We start from the raw sequence: 16,332 nt of genomic DNA, 5'->3' as shown, positions 1-16,332 counted from the left end.
GTTCTCATGTGTTTCTTCTCATTTTTACATTTATTACTGGCTCAGCATCCGGGTTTTAAAAAATTGAGTCAGTTACTTTTTAAGAACACAGGGCCTGCCGTAATAGGTTAGAGAGCAACACTTCTTCCTATGGGTCCACCTCAGGATGAGAATCTGTCAGCCGTTTGCTGCAAATGAACACCATGGTACATCAATCAAATTTCCCGTTGTGTGTGATACAGTACCGGCGGGCGCCGGAGAACGGAGCGCCAAAGAACGAACAGGCTTCGCAAAGCACAACATACCAATGTGTATACGGTGACTCAACTCTGCATAAACTATATGAGCCGTGATCGGCAAAAACAGCCCCACAGGTCAATTCTTTCAGAATTGGTTTTCTACTGAAAATTGTTTGTATTTGACGGTCATGTACACAAAGTTTGAAGCGGATTGGACGAGGGTAAGTGAGTAAAAAACGGATCGAAAGGACACACACTCTAGGTGAAATTACGTGCAAATATCCAAAAAAGTGTCGTCAACTAAAAGAGCGACAAACTACTCTACTCAACGCGACCATGACGACAAATACATAGATGATCAGTGGTTGTCTCTGCATAGAAAGTCGCTCCAGCAGCATTAGCATGTTGAAGATCACCATCCTGCGTTGTCGATGTAAACACCTCTGCTCCTGGTCCACTTTGTTAGCTAGTTTTTTTTTGGGGGGGGGGGAGGGCAGGTAGTCAGTCACAGCTATTTCTGAGTTGGCGTCAACCGCTGTGTCGAGACCGAAATAACTGGTCCTCTGCTTCGAGTAGTCTTTGCTTGGCCTCATGAACTCCAGGAAATTCACTGTTGCAACGACGGGCTATTCTAACTACCAACTCAAAAAATAATTATGATACGTAGGGAATACATGAGCGACTGGCATCTGCAAGGATCCATCTCCTTTCTTCTTTGAAAAGGACTATTTCAGTGCCACTTTACAAAAACGTGATTTTCTCCATTTTTTTCGGCCAAAGCTATAGGTCGGATTTAGCCGATCACGGCTCATATTATAGTACTACCTCTGACAAGCGAAACTTGGCGCGTTTTTTTGATTTTTTGTGTTGGTAGACCTACCACAACTAATTACTTCACAAGGCTGTGAGGTACGACCTACAGTTATAAGTTGTAGCTCCATGCAACCGGGTGCAGGAAGCCAAGCGACGAGCTAGTGAGTGGCACATGGCTCAGACTTGGTCAGAGGCAAGCCAGTCTCTCGTGTACCAGCAAAACAGTGCGCGCGTCCATTCTGCGAAGGAGAATCGTCGTGCTTTCGCGTTGCAATGGAAAACCAAGGAGTTCTCTCTCTCCACTTGGTCACTCCGCCAGCACATAGTCCATACGTCCATGCCAAACAATCCTAGCGTCTTTCAATAGCCACCAGAGCGATGCGTCTCTGGTGGCTAAGGAAAATCGCCAGGAATTGCTGCAGGCAATTTTGGACAGTTGGCGAGAAAACCCGGCAAAACAGTTGGAGTCCAGGCACTTGTGGAGGTGTTGCACAGTTCATACCACGTCAACCTGGATAGTGGCGGCGGAAACGACTACCCTCGGCACCGTGGCTCGAGCACAGCACCCAGGAGCGACATCGAGATTTTCAGAGCGATTACAACAGAGGTACTTGCTGCAACTGAATCCGCTCTAGTCGCACTTCCGTCTCAAAACAGGAACAATTCCTCTCCAGACGAAACTGCGATCTCTGAATCAGAGGAGAGTGATTCAGCCGAACAGATGTCTCCAATGTTCTTGTTGAGCGATACAAAGTTGAATTTTGGTGAGTCGATCATTAGTTTTGATTGTAAAGTGTGAGTTATTTCTAGTAATTTGAAGTAAAAAAACGCGCCAAGTTTCGCTTGTCGGAGGTAGTACATGAATAGGAATGGCCTAGGCTACGAGGCTGACTCCGCCAGTTCTTCGGCGACCGACAGTGCTGTAGTATCGTCACTATCGTGCCATCAGCCAGCTACATCGTAGATTGGCAGTCGGACTATGCTGAATCAGGTTCTTGACATTTTACCAGGCTGATATTTCTTTTCTGAAATGAGGTGGAGTGGCCAGCGCGTACACGTGGATTAGCTCTTTGAGGACGAAGAACGAGTACAATCAGACCTCGCTTATCCGGTCCTCTTTTATCTGGATCCCTCGCAATCCGGAAGAAAATCGCTGGTTACCGATTTACAGCATAAGCCATGCATGCATGCAGTGTGTGTGTTTGATCATCCAGTTCCCTCGCCTATCCGGATATTGTTTGTGGGAAACGGATGTGTGCGGTTTAACGAGGTCTGACTGTATACACATTGAAGTTGTTTATTCTTTATTTAGAGTGGGAAGTCCAAAACAGGCCGTAGCCTAATAACAATGGTCCCACTAGTGAGGGAATGCTGTATACCTGTGCATAAGGATCAGTGAGTGTAACAGCAACTAGTAGGGAAAGAAAAAGAGAGAAGAAAAACAACTCAAAACAGGAGTTGCGACTTGCATAGGAAGAAAATAATGGAAAGAGCAGTGCATGAAGTGCACCTGGATTCTTGAAGACGAGTATACTCGTTTGCAATTTTGCAGTCCGTGCTGTACATATGCATCACTGTACAAATTTTCATAACTTAACCCTTTAACAGCCACAGGAAAATTTCAAAATTCTGCATTTTTTCGTGTTCCTTGGATCATAGCTTCAGTTCTACTCACTCAATCCTCACAATCTAGAGCTTCCTGGAAAGGTCTCCGCGAGAGGAAGAGACTGAGGTTGATCATGATCGCCAGCACACCGTCTATCCAGCGCTAGATCGCAGCGACAGTACGAAAAATGCCCCAAATGCGTCCAATTGCGTCCCGCTCCAGATATTTCATTTTGCTCGATCGTGGAGTTCCAATTTTTTCGCTGTGTACTCTTGACAATATCAGCAGTGAAACCTGTGCAAATTCGAGTAAACCTAGCGTGACAAAAAGTCTCAAAATTCTCAATACTAAAGTCGCACTGCGCGCTTTTGAAATTGCCACGATCGCGGCTCAACTTACGTGTGATTTATCTCAGGAACCGTTGCTTACAGCGCTTCGCGGATTGTTTCTCTCGACAGGTGAGAGTTTTCTCTTCGCCCTGGATATTTTGATCACTGGATTTGAGCGAGATTGGACTGAGTTACGATCTGTTGAAGTTTTGCATTCAAGTATGGGGCGGCTCTTAAAGGGTTAACTCCATTGTCCTTTCTTCGATTGCTCGTTGGAAAGCTAATAGAACAAGCTCTCCAACGAGGTGTCGTTCGACATGGCGTGATGAAGAATCACTGAGAGCCAAAGAGCGAAACACGAACACTCTTGAATTTGTGCTCAAATTCCGTGCGTAGCGAGCGGCAGTGCTCAAACGGGGACATTCCCTGTGACTTATTGTTGCATGGAGAATGCGTAATGAGGACCAAATGAATCGCTCGAGCTTCAGGAATCTGCAAGACTTTGAATCACCGTTCTACATTTAGTAAATCTTCAGAAAGGGTGAAATTTATGGAAGTGGGTAGAGTACCTCTTTTAGGCACAGTAGGGCAGCTCTAAAAGGGCATGAAGGCAAATCTGCTGCTCCTGTTGGGTATCTATCGGTGATAGTTGGACAGAGGGGATCTGTAGCTAAGGCAAATCTGCTGCTCCTGTTGGGTATCTATCGGTGATAGTTGGACAGAGGGGACATGTAGCTTTCCAAAGACACCAAGATGAAGAAATTTCAAAGCTGGTCAGTGAAAATACATAATTTTCAAATCCATACGGGGACGTACTGGGACTGGTGCGTGCCTCTGTGCGTACCCTGTGGGAATCCAGGTATTTCATGGCACTAGTAGTCCTCAAAGGGGCAATTAACGCGGAATACATTCACACGACTCATAACGGCCACTCACAAGTTTGTCAGACGTTGCTGGCCACCGAGAAGTTGGCTAGGCAGACGAGTGGCAGATAATGTCAATTGCCTGCACAAACAAGAGAAGGGAGAGAATGGCGTGCATGCTTTCAGGTCAATTGGAAGTGTGCAATTCGGTTGTTTAGATATACTTTACTTTGTAAATGTAACGGACGGACAAAGAAATTAAGAGCATTCTAGTCTTCTCGACATTGAACTGGTCCAACTTGGTCCACGAAGGCTGAAAAACAACCATTTTTGAGGTATTTGCAATTTGGGCGCTAATTGGACCTTGTGCCTGTGGCAATCGGCATGTGAAGACAAAGTGAGCTTTGAGGCCCATAGTACGAAAACATCGAAAATATCCGTGCCTCGGCGCAGTGCGTACTTTTCTAGTGTCTACTGCCAGGTACACTGCTAATGCACGACGGGTACGAGACCCCATCGGTAGCATGCAAATTATACAAATTTAAAATGGTCGTAATAACGTTGCTCAAAAGAGGGGTGCGCATTTTACTCAGGTGCACGTTATACTCCGGCAAATACGGTAAGTAATTGGCCTCGCGTAGCAATGCATTCCCTGAAACAGTCTGGGGCCCTTTACCGACAAAACTCAATGTATAGAGAATTGTACCCTTGAATTCCATTGCATTGTACACCACCCAACAAGCACTTACATGTTCTTGAGCGAAGCGGCCGCAAAGAAACTCTGTGAAATTGTAGTGGCTGAACAGTCCAACTCCCTGAAAAAATACACAGAAGAGAGACATTCAATAGTTTTGGGAGGGAGAGAGCGAGAGAGGTATGGAGGGAAGGAGGGAGGGAGGGAGAGAGAGGGAGGGAGGGAGGGAGGGAGGTGAAAGTCCAACTTGGTGCACTTCAACATTAATAACTATAACTCAAGAATGGCTGGGCCGATTTGAATAATACTTGCATATTGCCTATGTTACGCCCAGGAGAATCGAATGAGACCAAAATCGAAGTGATCGAAGCAAGGGTTTTGAAAACTGGATGTAGTCACTACTGTAAGGTGTGTACTGTAAACCATGTAATTTTGGGTGTATTAAAATTTCGGTATCAGCCGTCACTACCAGGGACCTGCCAGGTTTCAAGTTTAATGTGGAATTAGGTGACCAGCATTCCCTTCACATACTGTGGTGTCGTTTAGGTATAATCTAAATTTAGGTGCTTGCTTTCACTACCGAAATCACCGAAATTAAAGTTACACCGAAAATATCGTGTTTTACAGTATTGGCAAGAGTACATGAAAACCAGAGTGTGCAGCGCGGGGCCTTTTCTGCTATGGGTGTCTTCTCACGGCGGAATTCCGTGATTACATCATATTTGGCGCAGATCTGAGGCGGGAAATGGCGTAGTGGGTACAACTGAGCTGCAGTTGTGCAGAAAGAGACCTGCCTGAATCCTGCTTGTACGCACTACATCACTAAAATGATGTAATTACGGAATTCCACCGTGACAGCAACCCATCCGAGCGGCACACTCTGGTTTTCATGTACTCTTGCTATAGGTGATAGTTGGACAGAGGAGATCTGTAGCTTTCCAAAAGAGACCAAGATGAAGACATTTCAAAGCTGGTAAGTGAAATTACATAATTTTCAAATCTGTACCGGGACGTATTGGGACTGTTGCACGCCTCTGCGCGAACCCTGTAGGAATCCATCATGTTGTGGCCGTCCTCAAAGGGTTAACAAGGAGTTCAATGCGCAGCATTAGCTGAATGTGAAATTTGAACTTGTATACCATACTTCACCAAATATAAGCTGCACCTTGTTACACTAAACTTCAAGGGCAACGAAAGGGTTAGAGGATGGGTATGTTGCGAAATTCTGTTCGACTCTTATTTATGCATGTTGTTGTATTTGGTTCTTGTCTCGTAGAGTCCAGTGTCTGACGTCATAGATGGTCTAAGTATACGTGCGAGTATGGTGTGATCATGACGTTTATGGTATGTGGTGCATGCAAGAGTACGCGTTGTCAGAGTGTGAGAATCTGCTTCCGTCTGTGTGAGAGTGATTGTCAAGTGAATGTTGCGCACGCGCAGTGCTAGTTTGGTCTGAGAATGAGAGTGATGTGTGATTCGTCCGTGGTCTGGTTGTCTTGGTCTTGGTCATGTGTTCTGTAGGTATTGGTCTCTGATTGGTCGTCTCGATTTGTCGACGCTTTATCACTGCTAGTTCTTTGTTTCTCTTCGTGTCTTTTTCCCATTGTCTTTTTGGTTCAGTCTTGTCTTTCTCCTCCTGCGCCCCCTACAAGTTTATTATTGTGAGAATTGCTTGTGAGAAGCTAACAGATCTGTGCTTTGTCGTGTGGCGGGGCCAGGGGGGGGGGGGAGAAGGAAATAACACAAACCTTCTTGGTTTCAGGTATGTGCTCGTCGCTGTTTGGTCGCATGCCCTGATGGAGAGGATTCGAATGACTGCTCACAGCGTGAAACTCACAGCCGTTGTCTGTTGACCGTGTGGGGTTGAACTTAGGCCCATGGTTGGCCAACAAGTGTAGCTGGGCTAGTCTATCATGAATACTGACAGGCTCTGCATCGCTGCTCATTGACTTCCGGCTCCGATCACTGAGCACAGGGATGCAATATTTCCATACAGGTCCTATACAGGCCTCACATCAGTCGTGCTGAATGACTTGATCACAGACATTTTTGCAAACGAACGTTGATCCAAACCAATGGGTTCAAAACTACATGATTGCCTCCCTCTCATCCCCTCACCTCACTCGGATTTCCTAGTCCCTCTCTCATCTCCCCTCCTCTCCCTCCCCTCTCCTTTCCCTACCTCCCGCCCTCTTCCCTTTCGCTTTGCTTCGCTTCACTTCACTTCCCTTCCCTTCCCTTTTCCTCCCTGTAGTAACTGGCCTTTCTCCACCTGCTCCCAGTCCCGTGCCATCTCCACACTTATTCCAAGGAACGACGATGACTACATTTAGAAGACTGTTTATTGACACGACGAAGAAACACAACTAGACAAGACGAACTCAAGACGAAGACTACTTTTTACACTACAGCAACACGCGCATGCGCAAACATGATTGTACACGCGACGTACACAAAATAACGTACTATACGGTAGAAAGTCCGTCTACTACACTGCCCCCCTCTCAAATAATTTTCCGTCCTCGGAAAACAAACAAGAACATGACACAAAAATTAATGTATACACTGCTGCCTCCTCAAAAGGCTGAATCGTTCCTGATTCAAAAAATAATAACAGAAGAAAAATAGATCACACTAGCCACGCGAGCATACCACACCAATCACCCAAAAATGTATCGCAGCAAAACACAGCAGCCAGAGACCATCTGCCATTCACGCAGGACCTGATAACACAAAACCCTGTCTGCCCACCAACCAGACCTTCAGCTCACGCGCTGGAACACAATCGTGGGAAATGCATACAACATCACACTCGCGCCACCTCACCAATCACGCAAAAATTCTAAAATGTAAGAGGACAAAATAATAAGAAGAGAGTAATAAAGTAAAACCCACGAGCTGCGATCTGTGGAAGCGGCTTTAGTACTCATCATCTCGGATGAAGAGCAAATAAGAAAATGGCCCTCGTCCTCAAGGAGAGCAACTGATAAATAAACGAAAAAAATTGAGGAGAACAGCAAATACAAAACTCACGCCGTCTACCATGTCGTCCGCCATCTCAAGGAATGCTGCTCAGCGTCGACATCCTCACTTCTGGGCAGTTTTACGTCGTGTCCGGGACCATCCATCCTTCTTTTTCTTTTCCTTTTCTTCTGGGCACAGTTTTACGTCGTGTCCGGGACCACCAGTGACGACGATTGACAAGAGACGGGCGAGACGAATGATGCAGGACGAAGACGACGGACGAACTTCTTGGTGCTCTGACGATAGGACGACTGGAGATGACATCGGAAACTGGGAGCGAAGGCCACGCAGGACGAATCCAGAAGTTGATTTTGACAACAATTTCCATCACCGCTGCCACCAATGTAGAAACTGGCCTTTCTCCACCTGCTCCCAGTCCCATGCCATCTCCACACTTATTCCAAGGAACGACGATGACTACATTTAGAAGACTGTTTATTGACACGACGAAGAAACACAACTAGACAAGACGAACTCAAGACGAAGACTACTTTTTACACTACAGCAACACGCGCATGCGCAAACATGATTGTACACGCGACGTACACAAAATAATAGTGTTGAAACGAGCGTATCTATAACAAACGAGCAATCAGTTCCACTAACGAGCAAGCTATCGAGCGAGCTAACGAGTTTCCTTGATGTGGCAAATAATTATGATTATTTTTTTGAATAATTTTTTTCTAAGTAATTAGTTCGATTTTTTTCAGCTGGTTCAAATTATCACCGCCGGCATTTGGGGTTGCTGCTGCTTCACTTCGGACTGCTGTTTGGTGTCGAGATGTCTTTTCAGCGCCGTCGTCGATTAGCCTTTGTAAGAATAGACCGTTTTGCAAAGATTGCAAGTAGCCCTGGTCTTCGCTGCATCGCGGGAGAAAACTTCCAAACGACTGAGCGTAACTTTCACTCGAATGCAGAGGTGATCGAAGCATATCCTGCGACAGGTCAGCAGATGCGGAACAAGACATCAGTAGAGTCCACCAAAGCTGCAACGACAACTGAAACAACTCAAGTGTCGTGCAGGCATACAGTCACCTGTAACTGCGAGTGATTTTCACTTTGCGCGGGATCGGGACTGGACTCTCGATCGATCAGGGAGTCGTAAAATATGTTACGACTCCCCCGTCGACATGTATGTTATAGATTGATCTATTATTAATATTAGTCGTACGATCTACGATCTACGTTCTGCTACGTGTGTCGTTCTACGTGTGTTCTACGTGTGTCGTTCTACGCTCCTTTGATGCATGCATGACGAAGAGTAACAATGTCTTACCTCATTAAGAATCAGTCTTCTTCTGCATTACGTCTGCATGGCTGACGTGTGTCTTACTTTGGTACGAGCTGACGAGGCCTATACTGTCGTGTCATAGCGCCATTAGTGCCACGACAGCACTTACGTGTCTCTGCTGCTTATCTCTCGATGATTGCCATTTTACATGTTCACTTCTAAATTATCCTAGAACAAACCAGATGGTGTTTCCTGCTGTGGTATACGCGAGTTGCATGGAATGAATCTTGCGTGCGTACGTTATAACAATTGGCGACGAAGATGAGCGTTTGTAGTAACCTGAGCACAGCCCACAAGCTTCCAGTTTTCGAATACCGGGGCACGCCAGCAGAAGTGTCCTCTCGCTGGAAGAAATGGCTACGAAGCTTTACGTACATGGCTGAAGGACAAGGGATTACGGATCACAAACGGCTGAAAAATTTATTGCTGCATACTGCCGGAACACAGGTTCAGGACTTATTCGAAGACCTCGAAGATCCACAGGCGTCGGCCCTGCCTGCGGATGACAACGAGTACAAGGTTACGTTACGGAAACTGAACGAACATTTCAAGGCCGCGCCACATCCTGTATACGAGCGTCACGTGCTGCGCCAGATGACCTTTGCTAAGAATGAGTCGGTGAGTCAGTTTGTTGTAAGATTACGCGTCCAGGCCCGCTTGTGTGATTTTGGTTCCGCTTGTGACGACATGATTCGAGACCATGTGGTGTCATGCATTGTGAATGTCGAGTTGAAAAAGAAGTTGTTATCAGATCCAAAACTAACTTTGGGTACGTGTCTAGAAATTGCAGCTTTGTTTGAGGCAACCCAGCAACAAGCGTCGTCTATGGGTTCCGCTGCTGCTATGAGTACGCCATCAGAAGTCCACGGTCTCTCTCGTAAGCACTCGGTGTCGCAGAAACAACAGAAACAACATTTCAAGTCGTCAGGTAAAACGGATCGTGCACGTAAACCTGAGAGAGTGTCTGTTTCTGCTTCTACTTCCTCTGAGCGTCTCTGTTTTAGGTGTGGCAAGGCTGGTCATTTCGGTCGGGATCCGAGTTGCCCGGCGCGTGGCAAAACCTGCAGCAAGTGTCAGCGTCGTGGGCATTTCGCTTCCTGCTGCAATTCGCAGTCGACGTCCCACATTTCGTCCGAGCCAGAGTCACTGTTCGACTCTTTCAGCATTGGGGCTCTCACCGACGATGTGTCACCTACAGATAAGTGTCAACCTAAGTCTAAGTCTCATCCTCCCATGATGGTTGATGTATGCGTTAATGATGTAGTCTGTCCTATGGAAGTCGACACTGGTGCTGAAGTTTCAGTATTCCCTAGTTCTGTTTGGAAGGAGCAGTTTCCCAATGTTTGTCTGCATAAGTCTCGTGCGTCTCTGCATTCGTATGGTGGTAGTTCCCTATCTGTAGTGGGTGAATGCATTGTCGATGTACGTTACGAGTCTCACCAGTTTCGAGACACCATCATTGTTGTAGAGGGTAGTGGTCAGCCCCTGTTTGGTCGGAACTGGATGTCCCACGTCATTATAGACTGGTCAAATTTTCGTAATGCACAGGTCAATGCATTGTCGCTAGATAGTCTATTGCGTCAGTTCCCTACCGTATTTCAAGAGGGTTTGGGTACCATTAAGGGTCAGTCTGCCAAGATCCAGCTTCAAGGGTCACCCACCCCCAAGAGTTGCCGTTCCCGTCCTGTCCCGTACGCCGTCCGCACTAAGGTTGAAGCTGAGTTGTTGCGTCTAGAGGGGGAGGGGATCATCAAGCCGGTCTCTAACGCTGATTGGGCATCCCCCGTGGTGGTTGTAAAAAAGAAAAACAACACCATCCGCTTATGTGCAGATTTTAAAGTGTCTATCAACAAGCACATTGAAGCTAACCAACATCCCATTCCCAACCCGAGTGATTTGTTATCGCAATTATCTGGTGGATCTGTATTTTCCAAATTAGATCTCAGCCAAGCTTATGCTCAGCTACCGCTCGACGACGACAGTAGGCGCTATTGTGTCATCGCTACGCACAAGGGTTTGTACGAATTCACGAGACTACCCTTCGGCGTCAGCTCAGCTCCGTCAATCTGGCAGAAGGCCATCGAGCAGGTGCTACAAGGTCTAGAAGGTGTCGTTGTCTATTTCGACGATATTCTCATTTGTGGTAACACCCAGCAACAACACGACGAGCGTCTACGAGCAGTCCTCCGTCGTTTCGCTGAGACAGGGCTGCGGTTGCGTCGTGAGAAATGTGAGATTGGTAAGCCACAAGTTAGTTACCTTGGGTTTACATTGTCGAAGGCTGGTCTACAGCCCAGTCGGGATAAGGTTTTGAGTATTCAGAATGCCCCGAGGCCCCATGATGTATCTACCTTGCGTTCGTTTCTGGGGCTCGTGAATTTCTTTGGGCGGTTTATCCCCAATTGCTCCTCGCTGTTACAACCCCTGAACGAGTTGTTAAAGAAGGATGTAGTCTTTAATTGGACGGATGCATGTCAGTCGGCGTTTGCCAAAGTTAAAGAGTTTCTCATCGCCGATCCAGTTATGGCCCATTATGATGTTACCTTACCACTGATCTTAGAGTGTGATGCATCCCCTGCTGGTATTGGTGCGGCTCTTCTACATGTCATGCCGGACCAGTCTGTTCGGCCAGTTGTATATGTGTCACATGCTTTGTCCAAAGCAGAGAGTCATTACAGCCAGATTGAGCGAGAGGCGTTAGCTATCGTGTTTGCTGTTCGTCGTTTACACCAGTACATCTACGGTCGTAAGTTCATTCTGCGCACCGACCATAAGCCTCTAATCAAGATCTTCGGCGAGCACGAGTCGTTAAGTAAGACGTCGGCATCCCGTCTACAGCGCTGGGCCGTGATTCTCGCTGAGTACGACTACGTCATTGAGCATATTCCAGGTAAAGAAAATGTGCTAGCAGATTGTCTGTCCCGTCTGCCTTTACCATTGTCTGCTGCTGAAATGTCTGCAATTGTTAGTGCAGTCAGCAGTCATGCATTTGACCCCTGCGAGTTAATGCCTCTACAGAGTTCGGATGTTGCCAAGGCTAGCAAATACGATTCTGACATTTCGTTAGTAATGTCCTACACGCTGCATGGTTGGCCTGCTACAGTTCCCGACAGGTTAGTGCCGTATAGTCGCATCCGGAATGACCTAAGTATTGAGCATGGTTGTTTGCTGTGGGGTTCCCGCGTCATTATTCCAGTTCAGTTTAGACGCCACTTATTAGAGGAACTGCATTCTTCACATGCCAGTGTGTCTCGAATGAAGAGTGTGGCACGAAGCATTTTCTGGTGGCCAGGCTTAGATGCCGATATCGAACGATTAGCCGCCGATTGCAGTCTTTGTCAGGAAAGCTCTAATCTGCCCCGCAAGGACTCTGTCCACCATTGGGCATACCCCAATGCTGCTTTTGAGCGTGTGCATCTTGATTTTGCTGAGTTCGAGTCGCAACAGTTTCTGGTCATAGTTGATGCATTCTCTAAGTGGATTGATGTATACGAGCTTGGTTCCTCCGCTACCACTACTAAAACAGTGAACTGTTTGCTACGGTTCATCAGTACATTTGGTATTCCTAGAGTACTAGTATCTGATAACGGCCCACAATTTGCCTCTGGCGAGTTTGCTGCTTTCTGTGCTCAGAATGGTATTAAGCATCATCGTACACCGCCCTATCATCCCGCCAGCAACGGACAGTGTGAGCGGATGGTGCAAGAGCTGAAGAAGGCTTTGCGAGCAAGGCCTCACCATGTGTCTGTATGTGTGCAAGTGTCTCGCTTTCTTTTCGATTACAGAAACACGCCGCACAGCGCTACTAAGCAGAGTCCCGCGAGTATTCTATTGAAGAAAGCCCCGACCACGCGTTTGGCGCTGCTGCAACCAAGTTTCGCCACGGCTATGCAGCAGGCACATGAACTCGATAGTACTGCGTCTCGTGAGTTCACAGTGAATGCACCAGTGTGGGTGTACAATGCTCGTCCTGGCTCTAAGCCGAAGTGGCTAGAAGGTTTAATATGCAAACGACTCAGTACGATGACCTATTCTGTGATGGTAGGAGGAGTCGTCCGAAAAGTGCACATCGATCACTTGAAGTCAAGAACAGCGGAGTCTGCTAGTTTATCGGCCGAGTCCGACGCCATTCCGACAGTGTCTACGCCGAGTGTTACTCCGACAGTCGCTACAGCAACGCCGACTCCTGAGTTACCAGCTTCACCGCCGGCTCAGCCGTCTCCTGTCATTGATACAGCAGCTACTACTATGCCTAGTACGCCTACTACTGCTACGTCTAGTACGCCTACTACTGCTACGCCTAGTATGTCTACTACTGCTGCTACTCCTGTTAGTATGCCTGATACAGTTCAAGTCGCTACTCCTGTTAGTATGCCTGATGTGTCAGTGCCTGTTTCGTCAACTCCAGTGTCACCGCGCTATCCGTCAAGAATGTGCCGTGCCCCTGATCGCTTAAATTTGTGAGTATTGAGTGACTATCTTAGCATTAGTCATGAGTGACTCGCCTAGCAATTCTGACATTGCCTTAGAGTGTCCTATTCCGCTATTTGTCTGTAATAGCATAGTATTGTATCATAGTTAGTCGGATATAAGGATTTGCTCTTGTATATAGTTGTTGGATGCATTTTGATTATATATGCATTATTGCTAGTCCCACTTCACTACTTCTTTAAGGAAGGAGGATTGTTATAGATTGATCTATTATTAATATTAGTCGTACGATCTATGATCTACGTTCTGCTACGTGTGTCGTTCTACGTGTGTTCTACGTGTGTCGTTCTACGCTCCTTTGATGCATGCATGACGAAGAGTAACAATGTCTTACCTCATTATGAATCAGTCTTCTTCTGCATTACGTCTGCATGGCTGACGTGTGTCTTACTTTGGTACGAGCTGACGAGGCCTATACTGTCGTGTCATAGCGCCATTAGTGCCACGACAGCACTTACGTGTCTCTGCTGCTTATCTCTCGATGATTGCCATTTTACATGTTCACTTCTAAATTATCCTAGAACAAACCAGATGGTGTTTCCTGCTGTGGTATACGTGAGTTGCATGGAATGAATCTTGCGTGCGTACGTTATAACAATGTACTGCCATGTGTACGGAGTACGGTGTACGGTGTTCGTTAGTGCACACGAGCTGGCCGCACAAACGAGCCGAGTTTCTGCCGAGCGAGCTAACGAGTATCCGGTGAGATCGTTTCAACACTACAAAATAACGTACTATACGGTAGAAAGTCCGTCTACTACACTCCCCTTTCCCCTTCTTGACCCGTGTGCCTCTCTAAACCTAGCACATTTTTTAGACAGTGGCTCAGAACGGGGAAAGGTAAGGCCCTTGCTAAATAGAAGTTCTCTTCGAAGTCAATGAGCTGTAGATGTGTAAATTTCCAGAATAGATTTTCTCGTTCCGATCATCAGTGGTAATCATACGGAACTAAAGGATCAACTATGAATTTACAAAAGTTGGCTTGTGAGCAACACTGGCTCACACTCAATCACTGCTTTTCACAAATTCATTTCAGAAAAAAATTCAACTCACAAGCCAACTTTTACTTATGAAGCTGCGTGGTGCGTCCTACAAGATTTTATATGAATTGATAGCTTTCATCAAATTACTATCTCCGTGCGAATTACTGTAATCGAAATCAACGAGGTGTTCTTACACATCTTCGACGGTGGAAGGCAGAGGATCCCGCAGCACCTTTACACCCGGTGCAATGATAAATCTGAGCATGGGGAGAGTAAGGAGAGAAGAGCAGGCAACAGAACATTGTTCGGAAACTAATCACAGGATGTATTGTTTTCCTGTGTGATGATGACCTTTCCCCAAGCTGTCTTCATCTAGTCGCGTGCATTTGTGATATGAGCATGCGCGATGTTGTAGTCAAGAGCTCTGTTGTCAGTCTTGTAAACTAATTCCCCTACTCCGGTTCCCCACACCGTCACGCACAGACCAGCCAACTGGAACACGCACTTAGGTGTAGAAGACGTTAGAATACATTAATTAGTAAAATTGGTAGAAGAACCAAGTGACCATCCTGTCACCTGGTCACGGCAAGCTCCAAACGAAAAACCCAACAGGCCAGAGCTACGGCCGCTGGAACAAGCAAAGCCAACGCGCCAAAAACACACGTACACTCGGGACAACCGAGGCGCACTCACACCACTAGCCATGTATTTGGCGGGTTCATACAAGTGATACAAAGCATGTCACCGCGCGTGTTTACGCCGGATGCTAACACCTACATGCGAAGAAGAATAAGAAGAAGAATACTGCTGCATGCAGACAACACGCTAGGGAGATAGGGAGAGGGACAGCCAGAAGGCATGCATTATATTTCAGTCTTTTTGTTGTCCCTGCCCTTTTGGCACGTGTGTGCCCCTTTTGGCACGTTGGTGCGGACCGCGCGCGGACTGCGCCGGTTGGAGATTATCGTACATGTTCTTGTTGTTGTGCGCATGCTTGCATGCTTATCGTGCGCATTCTGGTTGTTTTGGGTGCCTTCTTCCTGAGACTCTCCTTGGAACGACAATGATAAGGCCATCATTTTTTATATCTATGTTTCGCGTCAGTTCAACTTCCAGAATCATATGCGAGAGGTGGAAAAAAATAAAAAGTTGCAAAATAATAAAAAAAGGCTCATCAGAGGTGTATGCACTGTACATAGCACAATAGCTCGTGCATGGTGTACATTCGAAAGAAAAATCGTACATCGAAGCACAACATCTGGGTTATCAGCAAGAGTAAATATTCACTTTGGACAGAGGAGGCAACCGTTGGTGCCTATGCTTCGCTGGATTATTGTACTCAGACTTCGGCAGCGGTGCAGCAAAGACCTCCGGAACGACGCATCCTCTCAACTTCAGGCGATCAATGCTGTCTGGTGTTAGCTCATAGAATATTGCTCCCAGATGCCGAACAAACGATTTGCCAACGCTGGCCTAGAGGCCATTTCTGAATCTCAGCTTCGCCGTATGCAACCAGTCCACACTGATGACTCGTACAATCGTACACTCACCGTGCATGTAAGATTTTTTATTTTTTTCTGAAAAAATCAAAACGTATGCGTGCGGACGACGCGAAACATAGCTATAAAAAATGATGGCCTAATCTGTCCTCTGAGTGTGGCGTACGTGTATGAATAAGAGAGTAATCGGAAGGGCTATCGTGCGAGGGAATAAAGCCCCCCCCCCCCCCCCCCCGACGACAATTGGCGCCCAACGTGGGGCTCGAACCCACGACCCTGAGATTAAGAGTCTCATGCTCTTAATCTCAGGGTCGTGGGTTCGAGCCCCACGTTGGGCGCCAATTGTCGTCGGGGGGGGGGGGGGGCTTTATTCCCTCGCACGATAGCCCTTCCGATTACTCTCTTATTCATACACGTACGCCACACTCAGAGGACAGATTATCATTGTCGTTCCAAGGAGAGTCTCAGGAAGAAGGCACCCAAAACAACCAGAATGCGCACGATAAGCATGCAAGCATGCG

At 46.8% G+C, this 16,332-nt stretch overlaps 2 protein-coding genes across 2 annotated transcripts in view; one reads left to right on the top strand and one right to left on the bottom strand.

Annotated features, from left to right (window-relative positions):
• LOC135829699 (uncharacterized) overlaps window positions 1-16,332 on the bottom strand; it is a 163,336-nt gene that overhangs the window by 97,070 nt on the left and 49,934 nt on the right. Inside the window, exons 8-10 of the mRNA XM_065342090.1 lie at window positions 14,507-14,569; window positions 4,579-4,644; window positions 3,903-3,971 (exon numbers count right to left, since the gene is read on the bottom strand). Coding sequence (XP_065198162.1) covers window positions 3,903-3,971; window positions 4,579-4,644; window positions 14,507-14,569 — 198 coding nt within the window. The remainder of the gene's footprint in view (window positions 1-3,902; window positions 3,972-4,578; window positions 4,645-14,506; window positions 14,570-16,332) is intronic.
• Window positions 8,683-13,856, top strand: LOC135829371 (uncharacterized protein K02A2.6-like). Its single transcript, XM_065341775.1, has 2 exons — window positions 8,683-9,456; window positions 9,843-13,856. Exons 1-2 carry the CDS (start codon window positions 9,449-9,451, stop codon window positions 13,300-13,302), a joined length of 3,468 nt encoding a protein of 1,155 aa, XP_065197847.1. The 5' UTR covers window positions 8,683-9,448; the 3' UTR covers window positions 13,303-13,856.

This window comes from Sycon ciliatum, chromosome 13, assembly GCF_964019385.1.
Source record: "Sycon ciliatum chromosome 13, ocSycCili1.1, whole genome shotgun sequence".
Lineage (NCBI taxonomy): Eukaryota > Metazoa > Porifera > Calcarea > Leucosolenida > Sycettidae > Sycon > Sycon ciliatum.
The sequence above is the reverse complement of the archived record's forward strand: the minus strand, read 5'-3'. Positions and strand labels throughout refer to the sequence as shown.